General features: G+C 42.4%; 1 protein-coding gene across 8 annotated transcripts in view; it reads right to left on the bottom strand.

Annotated features, from left to right (window-relative positions):
* Positions 1 to 25,657, bottom strand: part of TIAM2 (TIAM Rac1 associated GEF 2) — a 223,415-nt gene that overhangs the window by 37,458 nt on the left and 160,300 nt on the right. For 5 of the 8 annotated variants that reach the window (XM_074333725.1, XM_074333728.1, XM_074333726.1 and 2 more), the window contains one exon: positions 6,405 to 6,508. In XM_074333725.1, the coding sequence (XP_074189826.1) occupies positions 6,405 to 6,508 (104 nt within the window). The other 3 variants (XM_074333730.1, XM_074333729.1, XM_019749242.2) reach the window with 3 other exon arrangements.

The raw sequence follows: 25,657 nt of genomic DNA, 5'->3' as shown, positions 1-25,657 counted from the left end.
TCACTTCCTGCACACTGCTCCCACTCACGGTTGGGCCTCCCCACAGCCTGCACTGGGAGTTGGTTTTCTCTCTCTCTGTCTCATTTGGCACTGTGGTGACATCTCTAACCTGCTGAATAGTGTGTGTATGTGATCCTTTACAAGGAGGATAGGGCTCTCGGAGGCTCCCTGCTGCAGCCACGTCCCTTCCTGCAACACCCAGCAAAGAGCTGGTATCTCCCAACACATCTGCCCTAAGGATCAATGACAGACCATGAAGTGCAGAAACGAGAAACCAGAAGCTAAGAAAATGGAAAATTAAAAAAATAAAAATCCAACTAACCACAAAGAAATCAATGGCCTTTCAAACACCAATGAAACTAAGCACAGTTGCTTCATCCACAGACTTGCCACCAAGTCCCTCCAAAGGGAAGTGTGGTGTTAGGAAAGAAGAACATGCATTTGAGAGCTGGTAGAAAACTCAGCTCAGCTTTGATTCAGCCTGTGTCCTTGGCACCTCTCTATGCCCTGACATGACGTCTCTCTTCCAAAAAGTGAAAAGTCTGCAAGACCTGGGAAAGTCTCTCGGGCTTCCCTAAGCATCTCAGTATTCACAGCCCACTCCTGCTAAAGAGGAAGGCAGATCTATCATGTAGTATTTTTGTTTAGTCATTGGAAGAAACCCTTTACACAAGGTCATCAATTCACAACACACCACAAGAAAAATAAGCTAAAAAGTGGGCAGGCTTTGTCTTCATACAGATGACAAGGAGCTACGAAGACTCAATTTTCAAAGTCCTTGGGTTCCAATTTGTTTTCGTCTCATGGGTCATCTTGGCATGGTCTGACCACTGACATAACCTCAAGAAGACAGGTAGGCAGCTGAGATGGTTAAGGCATGCACTAGGTGAATAGAAAAGAAAGCATTCAAAAACATGAGAGAGAGAGAGAGAGAGAGAGAGAGAGAGAGAGAGAGAGAGAGAGAGAGATCAGGAAGGGGAAACTTTTATCCTAATAATCTCTCATATTTGTGTTTCTAGTTGTACCTAATCTGCTGAACGGCATGGGGTTGCTGGTATCATTATTTTTACTTACAGATGAGGACACAGGGGCTTAGAACGGTTGCGTACCTTGTCCCCAGGCCACATAGTGTGAAAGGTGGGTGGACCAGGACACAGATTCAAGTTTCCAACCATTTCCAACTATCAGGTCAAGTGTTCTTTCCATTATATCAATGCCTACCAAAAAACTACCTGGAATTAAGTCATCGTGACAGATGACTTTCTCACTACTGGAGAACGTTAGATCCCAAGTCATTTTTCAGGGACAATGGGTTTGCTTTGAGGGCACTCCCACGGTTCATTCATACAGGAATTTTGTCAGATAGCATGCATTTAGGAATAGGTATTAGTTTGAAAAAAAAGGTGATGATTAATCTATTGAACAGAAGCCATGTAGAAAGGCTTCTACTTATAATTAAATTATATCTTAGTTTGAGTTTTTAACAAAAACATCTCACCACCAAAGAGACCTTGACATAATGCAGGAGACTCAAAGAAAGGTAAGAAAGACGTATACTCTGAGAATGCTGGAAAATAAATCATGTAGCCCAATGAGTCTTTTTCTTTTCCTTTAGCTTCTCAGCTATGTGAGCTCTTAAAAAGCAATTCATGTGAAAAACTCAAAAGGTTGAGCTGAGTGGGTGAGCAGGCATTAAATATTAAATGCAAGTTATGTTCATGCTTTGTACTAAAACCTAACCATTAGTGCATGTCCCTTTATTCTACCTTGAAAGAATAAACAGGACAAAATATATCTTAAACATGGTTAAATTACAAAGAGCACAACACACAGTTGCTGTGCTATATATCTCCAGATTCTCAGTGTTCCCTGTTCTAGCAACACAACGCCTACAAACTGTAAAAATAATCACCGCCAAAGCTACACTAGGTGATTACATAAAATTCTTCTAAAAAGCGGAAAAATATTAAATCGGTATCACTAAAGTAAAAACCCTGCTTACCTTGTAGGAAACAGTTTCACTTTTGTGAAATTTTTTTTTTTTTACAGCATTAAGCCCAATACAAGTATATGCTGTGCTCCAAGGAAATTTACGAAGCATAAAATTATTTACGGTCTTCAAATTATTCCTCTCACTTTTCAAAGGTATTTTAGAGTCAACATTGGAAATTTCCCTAGGACTTTCTGATAGCTTCATGTTTCAAAATGACAAAATTGTTTCAGAGATCAACTTAAAGACTTAAGCACCCGTGGAATGAGAAAGGAAAAGTTGACAATGCCACAGCATAACTAGTATCCAACAGAGATTCTCTTACCCTGAGCTGGAAAGAGTGCTGAGACATCAATGTCAGGATCCCTTCTGGAAAGAAAGGCACATCTTCTCAGCTGCCTAACAGTCTTTAGACATTTTAGAGTAAAATCAACGTTCAAGACAGAGAAAAGAAAACCATGCAAGCATGCCTACATGGGCTCAGAGTCTGCATCCCTCAGAATCAAAGCTCTCGTTTACTTACACGCTGAACATCAAACGGAAAAGTTCAAAGACACCTGCTCCCTCTGGGAGAAATGATTCCATCTACAGTCGGCTGTCGGGAAATGAGTAAGACACACACGTTCTTGCTCGCTGTCATCCCCAGGCAATGAGAAAAATCCCAACCTGTTCTTCCAAGGCACATTCCCAAGGGCGTCCTAGCGCCACCAAGCTCTTCCTCCCAGGCAGCACGGGGGTTGGGGAAGGCCCACCCCCTTCTTCTGGGTTTCTACCCCATGCTGTGAGGCTTCCCACTGGGGGAGGGCAGCAGGCTAGGGCCCACTCGGAGGTGACAGAACCATTAAGTGCCATCTCTTCAAAGCCAGCTCAGGGAGTTGAAACCGGAATGCAAGCAGCATTTCTGTGGGGACGCTTAACACACCTCAAGTTCCCCAGAACAAACCAGGAACTCTTTCAACCCCCTCACCCAAAGAGAAGTTGTTTATTCCTTTCCAACTTCAAACTGTTACAATAGTGCAAGCTAATTGTGAACAATACCAAAAAAAAGAAAAAAAAATCCCCACAGAGGGGAGGTTGACAGGGGCACACAAAGAGCTATGACAGTAATAGGTACCCTTGAAGAAAAAGAAGGCAATCAATTATGAACCATTTGCAGAAATTGTGGGGCTGTCAAAAGCCCTAGTTACAGCTGTGCTTTATCAAGCCAGGCTGCACTTGATTTTTCAAAGGAAATTATTCCTTATTCAAAAGTCTAGATTATTATTAGTAAAATATCCCAAACAGCCCAGGTTCAACCAGGGGCTAATCTGAAAAGAAGTTAATGACCCTTGAGAAGGCTTGATGGGTCAGACTGAGAAGCACTGGAAACAGAGGTAGGTCTTCTCTTTGCTGAGTGACCATCTGTGGGCATCACGGGACAGGGCGATCCCGAAAGACCCATGCCCTATACACGCTGGGCATGCACCATAAAACACCCAAATCACCACTGGGAAAACAGAAAAAGATTGCTCTTAGATATAACCTGATGTTTCTAGGAGGCACAAAAATAAAAATACATAACAAATTATTTTTAATTCTTAAATTCAAATTTTTCTTTTCACTAATATCCATCCCAATTATTACTTGTGATGATCACTGATTCTTTTTTCCTAAGGAGCAAAACTGAATAACTGCTAGGCATTTCATTCGGATTTTTTTTTTTTTTATGTACTGAAATCCATAATTAGATAGGTATCTTCCAGTGTGAAAAGGGTGAGATTACTTTAGACTTGAGAGGAATCGAACAGCAAATGTTTATCATGCTAATCTTCTCTTTCAATATTTTTTCGTGTTTGTTATTTATTTACTTTCTGCTTTAACCATTTTGACGATGAAAATTAAAACTGAGCCCCAATTTTAAGCTTTTACTCCTTTTCTAAATCTGTAACTGATGCTCCAATGTTCATTTTGTATGTCTTTGTTTAGTTACAGTAGGCATTGTTAAATAATAGAGTTGGAAATGACCTAAACATGGTAACTTTTCTCCTTTTTAATTTATTAAATCTTAAAATAAAATTTGGAAAAAAAAGTAACTTCCTTCTTAAGAACTTTAATGTATAACTTAAACCAGTTATAATAGAGAGAAACTCATTATCCTTAATGGCGTTAAGTGATTTCCCCAAGCTGCCCACTGTGCAGTGCCCACTTACTTTAAATAGACAGCCTAGCTTTCTGAGTGTTTCAGAAGTATTTACTTTTCATTTAAAAAGTAAGGCAAAGCAATCAAAACACATCTATTTGATGCTCAAGCATCTATTACTTAAAAAAAAAAAAAAAGTAGATGCATACTAGCTACAATGTTGGATTCCCAAAAGTAAGTAATTCACCAGAGATAAAAAAGAGTAGTAAGACTAAAAATATTGATGATTTCAGTTTAGTAAAAGAAATTGCATCCTGGGGGGCATAACCAGACCAGTGAAGGCAGCTGAGTATTTGCTTTGTATGAGGAATCAGAAAAAAGAGAAGGGAAGTTCTGGAGAAGGTGAACAGGGAGGAGTGGAGAGAGAACAGGGAAAGGCTGATGAGAGGACAGGCCAGGCGCCAGTGGCCGCCAGAATGCCCTTGGAAGCTGGCAGGCTCTAGGCTGATGCACCCTTCTCACAGTGGCCGCCACCAGTCATCAAAGGCCACGCACATGGCCACACCCCAAGGGACTGGCTCACGGTCGTGTTAGTCTAATCCCAGCTGAGATGTGGTCATGCTATAAGTTTTATTTATATACATGACATAGCTTATATTTCCTCCATTATTATTTTGTATTTAAGACAAAAGCAAGAAATATAATAGTTATCATTTTAAAATCAGTTAAAACTGGACTGTGCATTAAAATAGATGTCCATCAGACCATTCTGAAAGGATAGCTAAGAACAGTTAAAAATGTAAGAAAGGAGGCCCGGTCCGGTAGCTCAGGTGGTTGGAGCTCCGTGCTCCTAACTCCAAAGTCTGCCAGTTCGATTCCCACGTGGGCCAGGGGGCTCTCAACCACAGGGTTGCCAGTGCGATTCCTCAACTCCCGCAAGGGATGGTGGGCAGCGACCCCTGCAACTAAACACGGCACCTTGAACTGAGCTGCCGCTGAGCTCCCGGATGGCTCAGTCCCAGATGGCTCAGTTGGTTGGAGTGCGTCCTCTCAACCACAAGGTTGCCGGTTCAACTCCCACAAGGGATGGTGGGCTGTGCCCCCTGCAACTAGCAACTGGACCTGGAGCTGACCTGCGCCGTCCACAACTGAGATTCAAAGGACAACAACTTGACTTGGAAAAAAGTCCTGGATGTACACACTGTTCCCCAATAAAGTACCATTCCCCTTCCCCAATAAATGTAATTGGTGAGGATGTGGAGGAACTAGAACTCTTGTACATTCCTGGTGGGAATGCAGAATGGTGCAGTGCTATGGAAAACAACAGGGCTGCTCCTCAAAAAGCTAAGCATTGAATTACCACATGACCTAGCAATTCCACTTCTAGAGGCATACTCAAGAGAACGGAAAACACGGATTCAAACAGATATTTGTATACCAGTGTTCACTGCAGCATTACACACGATAGCCAAATGGTAAAAACAACCCAAATGTCCACCAACAGCTGGCTAAACACATGCAGTGTAAGTATATACAGACAATGGAATATTCTCCAGCCCTAAAAAGGAGTGAAGTTCTAACACAATGCTACAACATAGACGAACCCTGAAAACAATATACTAAGTGAAATAAGAGGACAAATTTTGTATGATTACTCTTACATGAGGACCTAAAATAGGCAAATCAGACAGAAAGTACAACAGAAGTTACCAGGGGGCTGGGAGGCTGGAGTGAATGTGGAGTTCTCATCTAATGGGTAAAGAGTTTCTGTTCATCGTGATGAAAAAGTTCTGGAAATGGATAGTAGTAACAGTTGCACAATATTGTGAAGGTACTGAACGCCACTTCAGCGTACAATGTTAAAATGGCAAATTTTATGTTTTACATATTTTACCAGAACCAAATGACAATATTCCAAAATTAATTTATCTTTGGCAAAAAAAAAAAAAAAAAAAGTAGGGAGATGAAAAGAATAGTAATTTAATATGACTTTCAGAACACCTGAACTTAGATTTTTCTCGTCAAAACCATCCTAATGTACGAATGGCACATTTGCAGTGCTCTGTGGTGGCACACCAGAAGTCATGGAGGAAGTCTGGCTAGAGTCAATGGTTCACATTGGTACTTTACTTCAAATAAATAAGGAAAATATTTTCTTTAGGGAAAGAAATGTTTGTAGCGACTGCTGGACTTAGGGATAGGATAACTCCATCTTCTTTTTCCCCACCTCAGGTAAAGGTGGAAATTAATGCTTGCCTGCTGGGTCCTCGTTTGAGAATTGGGACAGCATCTTACCCTGAACGTCTGCTCCATTTTCTCCCTGTGGGGAACCTGATCCAACGTGCCATCAGTCTGACTCCTTTTCAGGCCAGTTGTGATGTCCGGGACGTTGCTGAAATCTGCAAGAAAAGTAACAGAAACATATGTGATTTCGGCCATATGCAGAGACTAGCAATGACAGGGTTAAAGGCTCAGATAGAGAAAGAGAGGGAAGGAAAAACAACAGAGGCAGTACGTAGCGGTCCTTAATGACACTGAAGTTACAACATGCACATAGCTGGTCTTCTGAAACACAGCTGGGCTCTGGCTAATTGAAGAAGCAATATCTGCCTGTTTTGATCAAAGGTGATCAATGACCAATCAAAACAATGACTTAAATGCCTTGTCACTCTTGTCATTGCTGTGCAAACTGTACTTCACTGAACTCTGATGATCAAATAGTTAACAAGTTGCGTATGGATCACGAGAATCTTCACGAGGGATTTAAACCCCGCCGTACGCAACGTGTTAATTTGGACCAAGTAGCAGTTACCATTGTTGGTACTTCCCTATTTTTGGCTAAGTGAGGGCAAAATCACCAGGGATATCTTGGAAAAACAACGGTGTAATATCACAGATTCTTATTACAACCCACCACTTGCTCATTTGCAAGCATAATTCTTCTTTTTCTGGTATCAACCATAATTTCATCCTAAATTGAAAGTCCCAAGAGGAACAGCAAACCTTTGTTAACTTCCAGAGTAAAGCTTAAGAAATAACGTAAAAGGTAAGTAGAACACATGGTTTTCCAACCCACAACTATAAATACAGGCTATCTCAACAATTCTTTCCAGTGGTTCTCAAATTAACAAATTCAAGAAAGATGGAAAGACAAGCCCCTATCAAAATATAACATAGGTTTTCATTCTAACTCTTGTATTTGGTAGACCCTCAACTAGGTGAAACCAGATGGTTTTGGATACCAGTTAGCGGCACCGAGAAGTCATCAATCTCATACTGACTGAGTTGACCTAGACCTAAATGGCATATTAGATGGTGACAAGCTCTCCAGCATGGTGAGGGCAAGGACAATGGCCTTCAGGAGACCTTTAGAAGCTATGGGAGCCCTAGGAGGTTGAGGGAAGTCGTGGATACAAATGGTGGTCCACGATCCGTGCTGACCTCACCAATCCCTACACAGGCACTTGCTTTTAAGATAAGAGAGGACCTAAAGAAAACATCCCAATGGTCTACAGAATTCTGGAGCTCTAATTTCTTTTTTCTTTTACTTCTTCCAACACCCTAACACCACCCAGAAAAGGACCAGACAGTCCAAGTCACACTTCATTGTCGTTGGTCGTAGAGTACGTCAGCCTGATTAGGCAGTGCTGCTCACAAAAGCATGAGCCACCCCTGGGCCAATTTGGGGGAGCAGTGACAGGTGGGGATACTGGCCTCACTCCTCCCAGGTCCCTACCACCATACCACAGAGGCGGTCCACTTGCCAGCAGGTGGACTGCATGGAAAGCAAGATTAGACCCTAAACCCAAATGACCCACGATTGTCCCTCCACCATTGCTCCTGAGACTGCTGTGTGCACCTTCGTTTATAGGCGATCAACCAACAGGCTTCACAAAAAAAAAAAACAGCCCATACTCCTACTGGGTTTAGCACAAGCGCACAACACTCACCTCCCTCCGTCCCTCCTTCCCTCCCTCCCTCCCTCCCTCCCTCCCTCCCTCAAACATGCACTTTTTGAGCACTGGCTATTTTCCAGGTGCTGTGCTAGGTGCTGTGTACACAAAGATAAATGAGACACAGTCCCTACACCCAAGGTGAGTTTCCAGTCTGGAGATTGGGATTGGGAGGGAGGGAGAGACAGACACAGGAGCACAACTAAGTGTCACAGATGATGTGAGAAAAGTCCACACAGGAGAAAGTGAGAATATTCAGGAAGGTTAATTCTCCCTAGGACCCTAAAGGCCTACATAGTAAAGGAGACAAGGTCTCCTTTGAGCAAGGTCTGTACAACTGAGGGGTATCTATTTCAGGTGAAAGCTGAAGATGACCAGGCAAGGTGAGCAGTGGGGACAGTGAATGAGAGGCAGCTGAATAGGCAAATCATAGGAAGGGTCCAGTAGGATCTGGAAAGGTGCTGGCTGTGGCTGCAGCAGCAGAGTGAGCAGGGAAGGAAGGGTGCCCTAGGATGGAAGCACTGATAGAGGGGAAGACCTTGGCAGAAAAATAAGTCGCCAAGTCATAGCAACACCAAGGGCATGAGGTGGAAGGACCCAAACGAACACAGAATAGAGAGCACAAAACTAGAGTGAACAGGTAGAGGGCCTGAGTCTGAGGAGGTAGAAGCCTCAGGCCTCCTCTTTGCCACCTATTTCATACAAGGAAATACAGAAAAGAGCGGTAGAAAGGCAGATGCCGGGTTTTTCCACCTTCCGTGACAGAGGAGCTGGGGACTAGGAAAGGATGGGGGTGGCAGTCACAAGCTTAACGCTGGCAATGCTGAGCTTGAGATGCATCCGATGGGAGACGCCCAGGAGCCAGGTGGTCCATGAAGAGTCTGTCTAAGCACATGGCTTTGGAGTCGTCACATACACCTGGCAGTGAAGCCAGGGGGACAGATGGCGCCCCCAGCGAGAATGTACAGAGTGACACACGAAGAGGACCCTGGAATCACCAACGCACAGTGTGCTGGGGAGGAGGGGCCCTCAGAGGTGGCACCTCTCTCTTCACAGACAAGTAATGGTCAGAGAAGTATAAGGACAGCGAGGAAGAGCAATGTCACAGAAGCCTTGCAATGCAAAGCACATCACCTCAGTGACAGAGCGAATTTGCATTGTTGCTGCAGCACCTTGTGACTAAAGAGCTCTGGTATTTTCAAAGAGTTTCTCAAGTACAGGAAACAGGACACACAAGCACACACTGATTCATGGTGAAGATTTCTACAGCACCTGCGACATGTAAGTTGTGGGGATAGAAAGCTGAAGGGGCCTCGAGTCCCCTGAAGTCTCAGACATGGCGCAGGCAGAAGGAGCTTTGGAGCTGGAGGAGCCAGATGCATGCTCGGGAAAATAACGTGGTGACGTCCAAAGCAGCTGTCACAGGAGTTCTGATTCATCCATTCCATACAGTCACAAAACTGTGGGACGGAAGTGCTGAAAACCCCCCAAACCATGTTTTACCTCTTACAGAGGCAAAATGTTTAGCCGGGAATAGAATATTTGATGTTCTTCCTCCCTATGAAAACCCTGCCCAGCCCAGGATAAAAGGCTTCAGTACGCATCAGCCAGGCTCCCCGTCGCCTTTGGTGCCCCTTAACTTCAAGAGCCCATGGGTGTGGCTTGGATCCTGTCTGAGGCACAAGCCTGGACAGGATGGATCACAGGAACCAACTCCCAGTGATGCCGGTGGTCCCAGGGATCCAAGAGGAGGACACTCTGGATGGTTCCTGAGTCCTGCCGAGATGGGACATCTCAGAGCCACCACGCCAAGTTCACAGAAGCTGAATGGTGTCTGGGATAAACAACCTCTACGGGGACTGACTCTTGTTCCCACCCTAGCAGCAACGTACCATCGCTGATCTGGAGATGGCAAAGCACAGTGGACACCGAGCCTGACAGTGTGCAAGGCTGGGGACACCAGTTCCCGGAGCCTCAAATTTCACCAGGGCCTGTATCCCTATGAAAAGTAGTGTGTCCTAGCATTCCTTCTAGGGAAGAAAAGAGAACAAAGTGGGTTCTGGGAGAACAGCAGACTGCCTAAAAAGCATGTAGGCCAGTAACATGCGAATGCTTATTTACCAAACGGTCTTAAACAGGCACTGCTCTGACTTCCTGTCCTGGCTGCCAAGTGCCTAAGTTTAGCCCCACTCGTTCTCTGCCCACATCCTGAGCAGCGGCTGCTCAAGTGAGTAAATACATCCTTCCCTCCCAACCCCAGACTGGCTGCCCACCTTGGGAGAGCCTCCCATGCGGACGTATCACAGTGACACGTGTTAGGGCACTTCATCCCTGCCAGGTAACAAGCGACACACGCTTCCCGCCCACCCTGGCCTCATCACACTACAGTACAGGCGGGATCCAGGGGCGGCCTCAGCCAAGATGACTGTAAATAATGGAAAACAAACACAAAATCAAGCCAACACGTCTACGTCTATGTAGCAAATTCACCCTTTTGTCTTTCTGATCTTAGTCCTGTGGAAATTAACAATTTGGGGCGAGGTCCAGCAGTTTGAAACATCTGACATCACAGGTGGCCAAGAAGAGCTTCTCTTAGCAGTTGAGTGAGTAGGGCTGCTTGGTTCCTCCACTGGGACGGACTCAGTTATTTCTTCCCTTGTCAGATGGGGCTCCCGGTACCAGGTCGGATGTCAGGTCCCACACACGAAACCAGGCTGAGACAGCTTTCTCCCTGAACCAATAACCATATCTTGGAGAGCGACAGCACACCAGGCAGGCTGTCCCGGGAGGTGACTGCCTCCCTGCTGTCCCGCACGCCCCACAGTTCCTTACAGACAACTGGGGAAGCGTGAGGCTTGAGGTATGAGACGCCGTGAAACGCAGTGTCTCCTGTTCTGTGCGTCAGTACGGACCCCATGGGTGTCACCATCAGCCAAGCAGCTTGCAACCACAAATCCTCTACAATTAAAGGGCAAAACCTGCGTTCAGGTAACATCCTGTGTGTCAACTTAGAAACACGAGGAAATGCGAAAGTTAAGGTCGCCTGGCCTCCACAGCTCATGCTACTGTGTGAAGTCAAGTTTACATTTACATCCAACTCCCACCTCGCCCAGTTAGTGTGCAGGAATGCGGGCCACTTATCCCTGCACACACCCCACGGTCCGCATAAGGAGCACCAGGCCATCCACATGCCAACTAAAATATGCAGAAGGGAATTCTCTGGAAATGGGTGGCAGTGGAAGGCCTGGGAGCGGGCTTGGGCACACGGTGGCGATGCTGCCGGCCTCCTGCCTGCTACTTCCTCCTCAGGACCTCGCACTCTGCTGAGCAGGCAGCTCTGACGCTTGGCTCCTCCCGCTGCTGCCGTCCCATCCCAGTCTTGCCGGCTGCTGCCGCCTCCTTACTCAACCAGGTAGCGAGGGAAGAAGCATCAGGTGCTTCCCAGTCACCGGACACCATCCAGGTGGCTGCTGGCACACCCTGGAGACATGGCAGCTGGGTCACCAAGAGGGGGCTGAGGCACTCTGCCTGTGCTACAGCCGGGAGCCGACCTCTGGAGGACACACAATGGCTTCCTAGAAAGGAAGGATCCAGAACCCCTACCAAAAAGTCAGAGAATGCTGTGCGATGTCAGAGGGATAGTGGATAGTGGGAGGGAGGTTCACACAGTGTGAGGGATAAAAATGATAAACGTCTAAGTTTTGCTTTGTCTTGTGCACCTGAAACTAATAAAATTAAAAAAAAAAAAAAAACAATTGGAAACACAACCCAAAGGCAAGTTGCTGTTTGCTGTGTATTTGCATACAAGTATATTTACATATTTATCTAATTATATTTAATAAAATGAACACTGAATCTATTTTATTTATAAAAAAAAAAAAACAAGTCAGAGAATGCGCCCTGCGGTCTCAGAAACAGCAACTAAAAGAGCAATTGAGTTAAAATTTCAAAATGATACCAATCACTATGGCCCAAAACAGGAAACCAAAAGGAGAGATTTGTTTTCCCCTATTTGGTACAATAAGAGGTTTTTTGAGAAATTAATGATGGTGGTCATAGGCTCAGGAAAAGCTCTGCTCCATCTGTGGGTTGAGGTTTCATTTGAAGTAGACAGAAAGGACAGGCAACGAGGATGGAGATTATTTTTAAACTATGCCTTTCAAGGTTCAAGGTATGCACTGTGGTACACTGATTCTCCACGCTATCGGAGCCAAAGCCCCCTTTTTGGTAATATATATGTTTACTATCCTGCAATAAAATTCACTCTTAATATAATCTATACCTCCATACATAACTTCACGAAAAGCAATAATAGCAACACAAGGAGAAAATTAATGACAAATAATTTGTGAATGAAAAAAGTATGTTTCAATATGGAAATGCTTGGGCACACAACCACGGTAGAAGCTCATCTAATGCTTACACCACAAAGAATCACGGTCAAAGTCTCAGCTTTGTCACAGCCCGATTGATGCCAGTGTGTCTTGGTGGAGATTCAAATGCATACAAGGTGTTGCCACCAGTAACATGATATTCCAGAAGGACAAAAACTTGGCAAAGTTCTGAACAAAACAAAGGACAAACTTCCTTTGATTTCCTGGGTTGTGGCATTCCTACAAGAGTCAAAGCACCCTATAGCTGTCTGTGGGGAAAAAATAATTTGTGTTTATTTGTAAAATGAAGATAGTTCTTGGCTCAGATAAATATGCACGTTTTTCACCTTCATGGATGTCCAGTAGGACAATTCTGCAGCGTGAGGGACTCACTTGAACATGTAGAACATCCAGCAACCGTGTCCCCAGCCAGTAAACGCCACTTTCCCCCAATTCATTATGGAAACCAAAAACAGACCCATGAACTTCCAAAATACCACTGGTGGGTGGTGCCCTCTCTGCTGAGAGCCATCTCTGCCTCTCTCCATAGCCAGGACTGCAACCTTACTTCTGGAAGGGTCAGTGACATCAGAGGATGCAAAATGCACCAAAAGCACATAGTCCAGGGTAAAAGCAAAACCAATATGAGCTCCCTCACTTCCGGAAGAAAGAGATAAAATATGCTCACTAGAGCAATTAGAAAGACAGCATGCAGACACACAATGTAGCATATTTAACTGGGACTGTCATCTCAGGCTCAGAAATGTCTTAGTTGATTAAATCATTAACCCTTAGACACCCCCCACCACAAAGTGAAAACTACAGAAATCTATGAAGCCTGAAAGAAAAAAACTACAAAAATAATATCAAAGGAGTTACAAGTACATCATAAATGGCTGAATTAAGTTTTCAACTACATAATCGCATGACATTAGTTGCACATCTTTGACATTTAACAGTTTCATATCTACTTACATTCAGATGACACAGTTTGTGTGAATTATGTTCATAATCTACTCAGTGCATTCCATTTATCTATTCAGTTTCTCAGAATTTTCACTAAGTAATCCCATAAATGAACAGACTGTAGAGAATCAATGAATTTTAGATCTGAAAAGAAACTTAGAAGTTATCCAATTCGATTCTTTCATCTTATCTATCATTTTTCTTTTTTAAAAATGTGAATGCAGTTTTAAGAAAAGGTAAAGATCTTGTTAAATCCAAGCTGCCAGTGGAAGTAGGCAGCATTTTGTAAATACAACATTACAATTTTTGTAGTTCACCCACTATTATGTATAAAATCCGGCGTTACTGCTCATGACGCAAAGTTTATCACAGGCCATGAGCACATGGAGCTCATTTGCACAGAGAGATTAAACTTTCCCAATTTTTAAATTTAAATGTGCAAAGTTTGTATAGCAATGATTATTTTTAATTAACTCAGATTTCCCTAAACTTCTCTCCCACTTTTACTTAAAAAATGCAGTGGTTTGCGACATCTTTCATTAATCACATTTGCTGTGCTCTGTCACCCAGGCAAATATTACTCTTCATCGGTCAGCAAAACAGAATGAAAATAAAACCAGTTAACTGGAATAACAGAAATAACTGATGGACTATTCGGTGAGAGAAAAAAGTAACTTTGAGTTGACCACATTGAAAGGCTAGTTCTATCCGAAACTGCACCACTCACAGAGACTACCATGCACTTCTGATACAGATAAAAATCAACCTACTTTTCTGAAGGTATCTGGGACTCTATATTTCTTTATTGTTATGATTCTTGTGTCAAGAAAATTCAAGGCAGCAGTTTGAATGTTATTGTTTAGCTTGCAGAGAAGTAAATTCTATCACATCATAAATACCATGCCAGAAAAAATGTAAATTTCATAAATCTCCCACGTCCACATAACCTGAGGTCACAGCCCGTTGTTGATATTCTTGACAGTACAAGATCTCTGGTGATAAACAGAGAGAAGTAGATCCTGGTAGGAAATGTTTCTTAAGAGCAGGCTGCCATGGCTTGATTCAATTATCTTGTGACTACCCAAGATAATTGTGTTTCCCAATAATAAGATCCTAGCTGGACAATCAGCTCTAATGCATCTTTTGGAGCAAAAATTAATATAAGACCCAGTATCATATCATATCATAGCATAGCATATCATATCATATTATATATTATACCATACCCAGTCTTATAGTAAAATAGGACCGGGTCTTATAATAATTTTTGCTCCAAACGACACATTAGAGCCGATTGTCCGGCTAGGTCTTATTTTCAGGGAAATGCGGTAAATATCCTCTGAGTTCAAAAGAATAGCTAGAGGACCAGGAGTGTGGCAGGTGATTTCAGAGTAGAAATGCGCAGCAGGCCATTTCCAATGCTCACTGCAACCTAGTGGAGGAAAAGGCCTTCTTAGAACAGGGGAGAAGGGACTGGAGGTGTACCCACATTCTCCTTCTCTAGGCAGGCTATGGCTGTGACAGGGGCATGTGTTTAGCCTACAGGAGGAAGGCAAAAGGCCTCCCCCTGTACCTTACCAGGGTCCCTGATGAAAACACAAGGTCAATGGCAAAAGGGATCTTCAGCCAAGTTCTGGTTCTACCAGAAACTGATTGTCACCAGAGCTAAGAGGACCATCCAAATGCCACACTCAACTCAATTACATTCAGGGGCATATAACAAACACCACTGTATTTCAGACACTTAAAGAACTTTTAAAAAGTAGAATTTAAGCTCAAAACCCTTACAAACTATATTATGGGAATTCTACTCAAAGACCCTGAGAAGAAACCTTTAAAAAAGTACACACAAGATTCTATTAGGGGACGTGCTATAGGAAAAAGAAAACCTGTGTAACACCTGCTTGCAGGAAGTGCTAATGTTCAGTGAGATTAAAGAGATAAAATAGAATATTATTCATCCAACAAGAGAAATGAAGTACTGATTCATGCTACAACATTGATAAACTTAGAACATATTATGCTAAATAAAAGAAGCCAGACACAAAAGGCTATATTACTTCATTCCATTTACATATCTGAAATATCCAGACCAGGCATATCCACAGAACAGATAGTAGATTAGTGGTTGCCAGTGGGGGATGGGTTGGGGGGGCTTACAAGCGACTGCTGATGAGTACAGGGTTTTTATAAGTGAAGAAAACATTCTGGAATTAGTGGTGCTGGTTGCACAACTTCATGAATACACTAAAAACCACTGAATCGTACACTTTAAAGATGAATTTAATGGTATGTGAATTATACTCAGGTTTTTTGTTTTTGTTTTAAGGTAAGAATGTCAGTGCAGCTCTTATGGGTGAGAAATTAGAGTAAAACTCTACCACAAGTAAGTTCCAAAGAACCAAATCACACAAACTATATGGTCACAGTACAGCAAGGTTAATGAATATCTGTGTGAATTACCAAAAAAGGCACGAGAATAAAGATAGGAAAACTACTACTACATAACTGACCTTTCCCTGAACTGAGAAAGGCTCACATGATCACAAGGCATCAGTTCCCGATCGCCGCCCCAGCTCCCCGAGAAGAACCCAGATAAGACAAGGGCCATCAGCCATCACCAATCCAGTCACATCTAAATCTGTTTTACTACAGGGCACATTACTATTTGGTTTTACGTTAGGTATGTTAATAGAGAAATCTTTAAAAGGAAAAAAAAAAGTGGTTAAAACCCAGACATTTTCTCCTACATGGAGGTAAAAATAAGACACAGTTCGCCCCCTAACATTCACCATGACCTTGTCCAAGTTACTAGCAACTTATTGTGTCTCTGTGCCTTGACTTACCCAGCTGTGAAAGTCAAATGATAATAACATGTCTCTGCTCCATCAGGATGGTGTAAGGGATAATTAACGTTTTTACGGTTCTCTGTGATCTTTCTATTGGAGACAGCCTGCTATTATTACAAAGACTTAACAAACTCTTTCTCTAGGGCAGTCAAGACCTGATTCTATTTAAAGAGGTAAAGAGATTTGCTACAAAATGAAAAGTGTAGTCTAATACTTTTGTTTTACTTCACAAACTTTTGTAAGAAATGCACATTCCTATTGCAATTTAAATTGTTGCTTTAATCATATTAAACAATTGAACCAGAGCGAGAAAGAGAGCGAGACAGAGAGAGCGAGACAGAGAGAGAGAGAGAGAGAAGGTTAAACTGTTTTGTCCATATGGGGCTAGGGTTCACCTGATGACTGGCACTTTGGGGTCACAGGTATTAAGCTTCTGAAATCTAGGCTTCTTATCAACATTGCCTGTCCCCCTTTTCCTCAATTATTTTTATTTAAAAACTGACACAGTTCAAAAAATTATGCTAATACTACTACGCACAGATGCCTAGACTTCACAGAAGCATGATGTGACTATTCAGCAACTGAAACATGCAAGTCAGAATTGGATTCACAAATGGTGGTTTAGCAGTAGATAATTAGTGTTGGAAAGGTGAGTGCAGAAAAGTTGAAAATAGCATGTCCTTCTGTTGAGAAGCTTCTGAGGGTTTGCTTCCCTGGGAATTCCAGACTCCATAGGAAGCCCGTGGAGAGTTTTGGGAGGAAGGGCATTCTATAAACTGCTCCACATGGTCCAGCGTCTACTCCCCCTTGAGGGGCAGCTGGTCAGGGTTCCTCACAAAAGACACAACATAATTTTGGCTAACAAGTTCATATGTCCCTTTCCAAGTATGCTTTCTCAGAGCTATCAACAAGTGACAAAACTGGATTATTTGTACTTCATCAGGTTTTTCCATAACATGTTTAAGACAATAGTGGCCAAAAAGCAAACAAGGAGAAAAAGATTTATATGGGAATGGAAAATTTATAAATTGCTAATCAGAGCTGAGTCCTGCACGGTTAGAAATAAATTTACAAGACGCAACAAATCATAACTGAATGGTTTGAAATGATAGCCATTGATTTGCTGCACTTGTATTTCAAACATTATTGATTTCTCATAAACAAACATGTTTTCACCTTATACTATGAGTGGAAATCTTTAAAGTAGGCAATTTATCACTCCCATCTCCTCCCTTTCCTTTATGTTAATTTTGATGAATTTTGTAGCATCTCTGTGGACGGGCTTTCAATATAAGCCATTTTAAAACCATTTTGGGAGCAGGTGGACTATTCTCTCTGAATATAGATGCTTAACACAAAGTGTTCCAGAGTGAATTCCTGGTTTCCTCCAGAGCGGCCCACAGACAGCCTCCCCATTTCCCCATTGTAGTTGATGGCAGCTCCATCCTTCCAGTTGCTCAGCCAAACTGGGATCCATCACTACCTCCTCTCCCCTCACACCCTCCCCTGATCTCTGAGCAAGTCTTGTAGGTTCTACCTCCTCTGAGAGCAAAGCCAGCATCACCTCTCACCTGAATCACTGCAAAAGCCTCTGTTCCCACCCTTGGCCTCCTACCGTCTATTCTCAATAGTCAGTGATGCTATTAAAACAGCGGTCAGCTCATGTCACTTTTCTGCTCAAATCCATGGGATGGTCCTCGTTACTCCAGAGTAGATGGCAGATTTTGAATTGACCTATAAGGCCTCCCTGCTCTGGCCTCACACGTGCTCTTGGGTCTCCTCTCCCCAGATCCCCAGTTCCCTTGCTCCTCTCCCGGCATGACAGACATTTGTGGAATCTTAAACTCACCACTTACATCTCCATCTCAGGGCACTTAGCGATTTTTCCCTCTGCCTAGAAAGCTTGGCTTCCAGACGTGCACACGGCTCCATCCCTCACCTCCTTTGAGTCTTTGTTCCAATGTCGCCATCTTACAGACAACCACTGGCTGCCCCACTTACAACTGCAACCTGCCCCCATCTCTACTCCTAGCCTTCCTACCCCATCTGTTTCCCACCGCACTTCATGGTCTACTAGTATACTATATGATTCACTTATGTTTATTCTTCTTGTCTATTTCCACACACTGAAATATAAGCTCCATGTGGGGAAGAATTTTTTACCTGTTGTGTTCACTCTTGTGTTTCCAGCACTCCTACAATAGTACCTGACACAAGCAGTCGCTAAATATTTGTTCAATGACTAAATGAAAAGTAAAACAGAAAAAATGATTTTTTTCTAGAGACCCCTAGTTTTCCAGCTTGGGCCTTAGGGCACTTTTCGTGAGTAATGAATACTTGGCTGGGGAGGTGGAGATAGAAGATTGCAGGTTTCATTTCAGGACAAAGGTTAAAATTAAGTACAGTAGTTCATTTCCCAACTTCAAGAAAAAAGAACTCCCAAAGTCAAATTATTTGCACCACAGAATGAACTACCTAACAGACAAAACCATGATTCCCTTCTTAACTCCGTATCTTCTTTTCTGCACTTCAAACAAACCACAATTTAGATATAGCATAAGCATTAGCATCTTGTTGAAAAGTAAAGTTAATGCTGGAAATGGAAGATCTGGGAATTTTTTTCTTTTTCATAACTTAAGTCCTATCAATTTCTATATCCTTCATTCATTTACTTACACATTCAAGCTAATATTTATTGAGTGGCTCTCCTTATGCCTGGTGACCTATTGGGATAAAATGTAAGTAAGACAGAGTCCCCATGCTGAGGGAGGACACTTACCTCTATGTACCTAAGTCTCTGACAGAGGGAAGTACACCACAGGGCCATCCACCCCTCAACCCCATTCCCACCTGGCGGACGCCTCCACCATCACTCAATCTAACTATGAGCAGCTTCAGTGATACCCAACACCAAGCCCCTGGCCTCTCTCCCATGTATCCTTCTCACCCAGGCTTCTCTGCCTGACACACAAGACCCTTTGTGACCCAGCCCTTGTTTACTTGCCCAGTCTTATCTCCTCCCTCTTCCCCATTTGAGCCTGACCCTCCAATAACCCGGAATTACTCATACACCTCCTCACAGCAAGACTCCCCCACAACTTCTCTATGCCTACAATATACTCTACTTTCTTTAGGGTTTAACACAAGTGAGACCATCTCTCAAAAGTGGCCCTAACAACCTGCAACCTGAGTTTTCTGTTCCTATGGGATTGCCATTCCTCATATGTACCTCAACAACCTGTCTCAAGTGTCATCTGTAGACTCCTGAGGCCACTGAAATCCTTCTGAAGGGGTCTGCAAGTTCAAAATTATTTTCGTAATAATACTAAGTGTCATGTGTCTTCTATCTGAGGACATCTGTACTGACAGGGCACAGCAATGGTGGGGTGATCTGCTGGCGTCATGGCATGCATCGAGACGGGGCACCAACTGTACTAGTCGTCACTAATTCTTCGTTACCACACGCTTATATCAAGGAACGTGCCAGGTTCACTTAAGAATGTCCTCAATGAAGCAGTAAAAGTAAATGATTTTGCTAAATCTCGACCCTTGAGAACATATTCAGGAAGTACCTACAAAGCTCTTCCGTAATGGCTATCTCAAGAGCAAGCACTTATGCAATTCTGTTGCAAGCTGCTTTTCTCACAAAACAATTTTTATTCAAGAAAACAACTGACAGGAAATATTTTCTTTAAAACGAACAAAGTCAGCCTGCCATTTCCAAGAAAAAAAAACTGACAATGTTTGTAGTTACAATTCAAACTTTCCAACAAAAATTTGAATCTTGGAAAACTCATGTCCACCACCGTGAGTGTGACAGCTTCCCAATGCTTTAAGACTTTGCCAGTGAAATTAGTGGTGATGTTACAGAATGTGAGTTTTAATGATGTATAATTAAATGTCGATATTTGGAAGCTCTACATAACTTCACAACCTAATATTTTCCAAGTAACCACTGCATGCTACAGAATCATATATGAGTAAAAGATTCATTCAAAGTGTAAGATAAGCCAATGAACTACAGTGTAACCAATGAAAGCCTGCAGATGATGTTTCAGATTCCACATTGCAACTAACCTTGAAGGAACTACCACTTGTTAGTTTTGGTGTAATATTAAAGAAGACTATCTAAAGAATATCCACAATTATTTGAAAGGGTTATTAATATACTCCTCCCTTTTTCAAATACACGTGGTTGGACTTTCTTCACCAAAACAATGCATTACAACAGACTGAATGCAGAAGCTGATATAAAAATCCAGTTGTTTTCTATTAAGACACACATTGAAGAGTTGTACAAAAAAAGTAAAACAATACTATTCTCACTATAATTTTTTCTTTTTTTTTTTTTAGTTGGCAGAACCAGTTCATTAAAAATATGCTTATTGTGCTAACATGAAGTGGATTTATTATTATTACTTTAAAAGAAATTAATACTTTTTCAATTTCTCAGTTAAATTTCTAATATCATAAATACCAATAAATATAACCCACAAAACTAAAGCTCTTTGGGGTTGCTGATAATTTTTAACAGCAAAGGAATATTTTAACAGCAAAGGAACAAGTTTAGAAACAGAGGACTAGAACAATTTTGATGGTGGATTGTGACTGCTGCCTGTTCATACATCGCACCTCCAACCCCACCCTCCGCACCACTGTAGCACCCTGAAGATGGAGATTACGGATTTTCATTTTTGTATCTCTGCCATCAAACACAGTGCCTGACACATAAACACAAATGCATTATCTTACAGTTCTGGGGGCAGAAGACTAAAATGGGGCAGCAGGGCTTCATTCCATCTGGAGGCTCTAAGGGAGAGATCTGTTTCCATACCTTTTCAAACTTCGAGGTTGCCTGCTTTCCTTGGTTCACAGGCCTCTTCTACTTCCACCCTCACATCTCCTCTGATTCTGACTCTCCTGCCGACCTCTTATAAAGACCCTGTGATTGCACTGCACCCACCCAGACAATCCAGAATCACCCACCCATCCCCCGATCCAGAACTTAATCACATCTTTAAAGTCCCTTTGCCATAGTCACAGGTTCTGGGGATTAAGATGTAGACACTCTTAGGGGGCCATTATTCTGCCCACCATGAAGATAACACAGTAAAAATAAAGCAGAAAAATACCCCACCATTTCCCCAACATTTAAGTCTCCAGACCAGGATGAGAAAGAAACTAAGACCAATGATTACTTCTGGGAGACAAAGTGGGTGGCTAAAGACAGGGTGGGAGAAATTTCTTATTTTATTTAACAAACATCCAGGTGGCCTTTACTGTCTCCCAGGAAGTAGCTAGTGTTATCCAAATATTACCTCATTAATCCCATAAAAATCCTAGACTTTCTTACAGTTGTAAAAACTAAGCATAAAGGGTTTAAGTGACTTGTCCAACCAAAGTCACACAGCTGAAAAGTAGGCGAACCTAGAGCCAGGATTTGAACCCACGTTGTCTGGTTAGTGTCCATGCTCTTAACCATTTTGCTATATAGCTTCGGAGCACTTATACATCACAGCTTAACCTTGTATGCTGCGAATTTTTGTACCATGCACATGTATTACCAACCCCCCAAATTAAAGATACCGTCACAATATAGCAGTCTGTAGAAGTGAGAGCTATCAAGGAGATATCCACACTTGGTCTTTCCTGGAGGTCTCAATTCCGTCATAGGGAGAGTAAGTCAGGAATGCATTAATACTTCATTTTTAAGCCCAAAAGAAGGGGGGCAAAAGTGGAAATGCAGATAAGCATCATGTAGCAGTTAGTACCCATCGCAACAGTCACAGGAACAGTCAGATCTTTCTTTTCCCTCCTTATGTAACAGGCTATAAAGTTTCTTCCTTCCAGCAGCTACCACAGCTTCATAGAACCACGATTTCACAGAGACCTGGCTCAGAAAGTTAACCCAAAATCTCAATTGGCTATTGAAAGTGACATATCCAATGGAAATTTCTTACAACGTTCTTCAGAGAAATTCTGTCAATTCTTACCTGAAAGAGATATTTGCATATAATGTAGGAGAGATAATAACAGGACTAGTTTTTACTCAGAATGCTGGCAAACTTATCAGCTTCTCCCTCGGCTCCCATATTGCCTTTTCCTCTTTGCTACAGGGCATCCCCTCACCATCAGCGGTCCCTACAACGGGCCATCAGGGCCTGCTGCGTGTAGGGTGACTGGTGAGACCCTCCGTTAGCGGATATGGTTTCATAATGCTGAGGAGCACTTAGGTTTTATAGGGTACCTGCAGTAAGTCATTCTTTCCTCCAAAACATTTATTTGAGTATGTATTTTACAGGGGACTTCTGGTCATAAAAAACAACAACACTTTAAGTCCCAAAAGAATGACGCTATAGTAGTGGCAGCAACTCAAGCCACACTTTAGTGGTCATGAAATGACCAGATAAATCCTCTCTGTTTTATTTAAGGCAGGGGAAATAATGTAGCACTCACTACTTTTTTTCAGATACATGCCATGATATGTTATAAGTTCCTGACAGTCAGGATCTTCTACAATTTGGCCCCAACAGCCTCTCCAATTGTACTTCCCATTTTACCTTCACACACTAGCCAGGGGGCCTCTGCTTCCAGCCACTGTGTCCCAGGTTGGGCCCCACCACCCACCTCCTGATCTATCTATAACCTGTCCATCTGCAGCTCAGATAAAATGCTCTTGATCTGAGTTTTCTCTTCCAGAAATCGCTCTCTGATTCTCACCCCTCTCTGGCCCCTGTTGCTCGAAATAAATAGAAAAATCAGTGGAATTCTACCTCTGTGTTAGACCTCTACTTCTTTTTATGGCAAAGTTTTGTTTTTAAACCATGACCAATTATTTAAAAGTGTTTTATGTTTCCCACTCAACTCTGAGTTTCTTCAGGGTAAAAATAATGTCTAATTCATCTTCATGTACCTGCAATATTGAACAAAATGTTGTTTATTTTGTTAGATAAGCAAGTGAATAGATGAATGATTCAGAATGAGAAAAAGAGAACCAAATTCTCCCACAACCCTAAGTGTTATGAGGAAACTGGGGTCCTAGGGCCCTAAGTCCTTCTATTGTTAATAGAAAGCCACACGCTGACTTCCACAAATGAGACTGAAAACTTCCTTCAGCAGCCCTGTGAGAAACTAATATTTCTGAGGCCAATGTTCTCTATGTTCCGGTAAAACAAGCATTTCCCAGGCAGATTAAAAAAAATCTTTTTTTGAAGTCACCAACCATCTTTAGGAATTCTAACATGTTTCTACATCTGGAGATTTGGGGTGTCAGCCAGACAGACACAAGAATAGCAGTTTTACACACACAGAGCATTCTCTGAGCTAAATGCTTTAGTCATCCTAAACCTGGGGATGGAAGGCAAAATGCCCTTACTCTCATAAACAGGAAATAAGTGGGTTTGCTACATCAGAGCTGGCTCTATAATTCTTCCTCTGGTGAAAAGGTGTATAATGGATACATACATTCCCAGAGCAACTCATTCCAAAGGGTAAATTTGCATCTAAGTGGCTTCTGGTAGTTTGTGACACCACACTACTCATATATCAATTTAAAAAGAGAGTGATTCAAAGTGGGGTGAGGGATTAAAAAAAGAACCTCAGGCAGTAATTACCTTCATCATCTGGGAAGCATTTGCTGGGTTGATAGTGTCTAAATGGGAGCAGGAACATAGGTCTTTTTTATTTTGTCTCCTGTTAAATAAATCCCCAGTCCTAACAATGCAGTATTAATAGCTGTTTATAGATGGAAAATACATTAATGCCACAACAAGTTCACAGCTTACATAAAGACTTTATTCAGGAACTCCAAGCCCAGTGAGACTCTTAAAAGATGTTGGAATTTTTCTAAAGATGGCATACACTAGAAAAGGGATTTTCCTACTTAAATCACAAAAATAGCATTAATAGGAACCCAGTATAAACAGGGCTGGTGCATCCAATTCCTTCAGTGTGCATCTTGTTGGCTTAAAAAAAATAACACCCGCCTCTTCGGGGAATTTCAGTGGTAAAATTAACTCTCCTAATAAAGAGTCTTTACAGATGCTTTTTCCGATCAAGTCAAATACAGCTTTTGGACATTTCTTCTTTCTACGGTGGGTCACTAGGACAGAAATTTAAACCCTTCAAGGCAAGAATCAAATGGTTATTCATTTCTAGGGAAACAAAGGAACTTGACATTGAATGCTTATCAAGTCTCAATGTATTCCTGTCTGTTCCACTCCTCAGAGCATCATGGGAATATCACAGCAAAGCCGGTGATGCTGGAAGTTCTTTGTTCCTCAGTGCACTCAATTTGCTGGATAGGACAGTGTCTCCTGAGGAACAAATGAGGTGAGCTAACAAGTCAACTGGCTGCATTTTGATACACACAAGACGGTGGAGGTTTGGTGCATATAACCCCTAATTCAGAGAATAACAACCCACAAGCACAATAGCTACGATTTACTAGAACTTTACACATATTACCTCATGTTATCCCCAAACCCTTGGCACAGAAGGGTTCAGAAAGTGGTAGGTCCTATGCTCAAGTCAGACCCACCTCCTTGAGACTAAGGCCACTGGGCAGTATAGGTGAACGCTGGTTAACAAAGGACCTTGCACTACCCCAGACCGCCTGAAGGGGGCACTGTGACAGCAAGACCCGAAAACTTATATTTGCATAAGCTCATCAGGTGAGTGAGAACCACTGCCCTAAACGTTATACATACCAGTAAGTCTCTCATGTCAGTAGGATGCTTCTTTTCTAGAAAAGCACAGAACCTAAACAGCAGCTGCTGGCTCCTTGGGACCTGCCACTGTGGCCAAGACTTCTTTCAGTCAGATACGTAAGTAATAAGAGGGGTTTTTGGGTCACACCTGATTAAGAGACTAAAGCTAACAAATACAAATTTCTGGACACCTGACCAAACCAAAAGTAGACCAAAGCCTTGAACTCCATGTAGCTTATTCCCAGGGCCTCACACATTTTAAGCACCAGTCAGTAAGTATGTAGCTTGGAGTCATGATACACCCAAAACGACTGCTTAAGGCTTCCTTTTTCTCTGCTGGTATTATTATAGTTTCTCTACATAAAACAGCTTCCCTTCCAGAGAGCCAGCTGTTTGGTTTTTATTAACAGGCAGACGAATGGCTTCTTTGGAAAATAAAATGGGAAAAATCTTTCCTCAAGTACAGTGGACCCTCTGTATCCTTGAGTTCTGCATCTGTGGATTCAGCCAAACCCGGATTGAAAATATTGGACAGAAAAAGGTACATTGTTGCAAACGTGTACTGTATAGTTAGGCCTATGATGGTTGCGTCTGTACCAAACATGTACACACTTTTTCTTGTCATTATTCCCTTAACAAACAGCATAACAACTATTTCTATAGCATTTACATTATATTTGGCATTAAGGTAATCTAGGG

This window comes from Rhinolophus sinicus, linkage group LG05 (genome assembly GCF_036562045.2).
Source record: "Rhinolophus sinicus isolate RSC01 linkage group LG05, ASM3656204v1, whole genome shotgun sequence".
NCBI classification, from domain to species: domain Eukaryota; kingdom Metazoa; phylum Chordata; class Mammalia; order Chiroptera; family Rhinolophidae; genus Rhinolophus; species Rhinolophus sinicus.
Note: the sequence above shows the minus strand (reverse complement) of the source record. Positions and strands in the feature narration are given on the sequence as shown.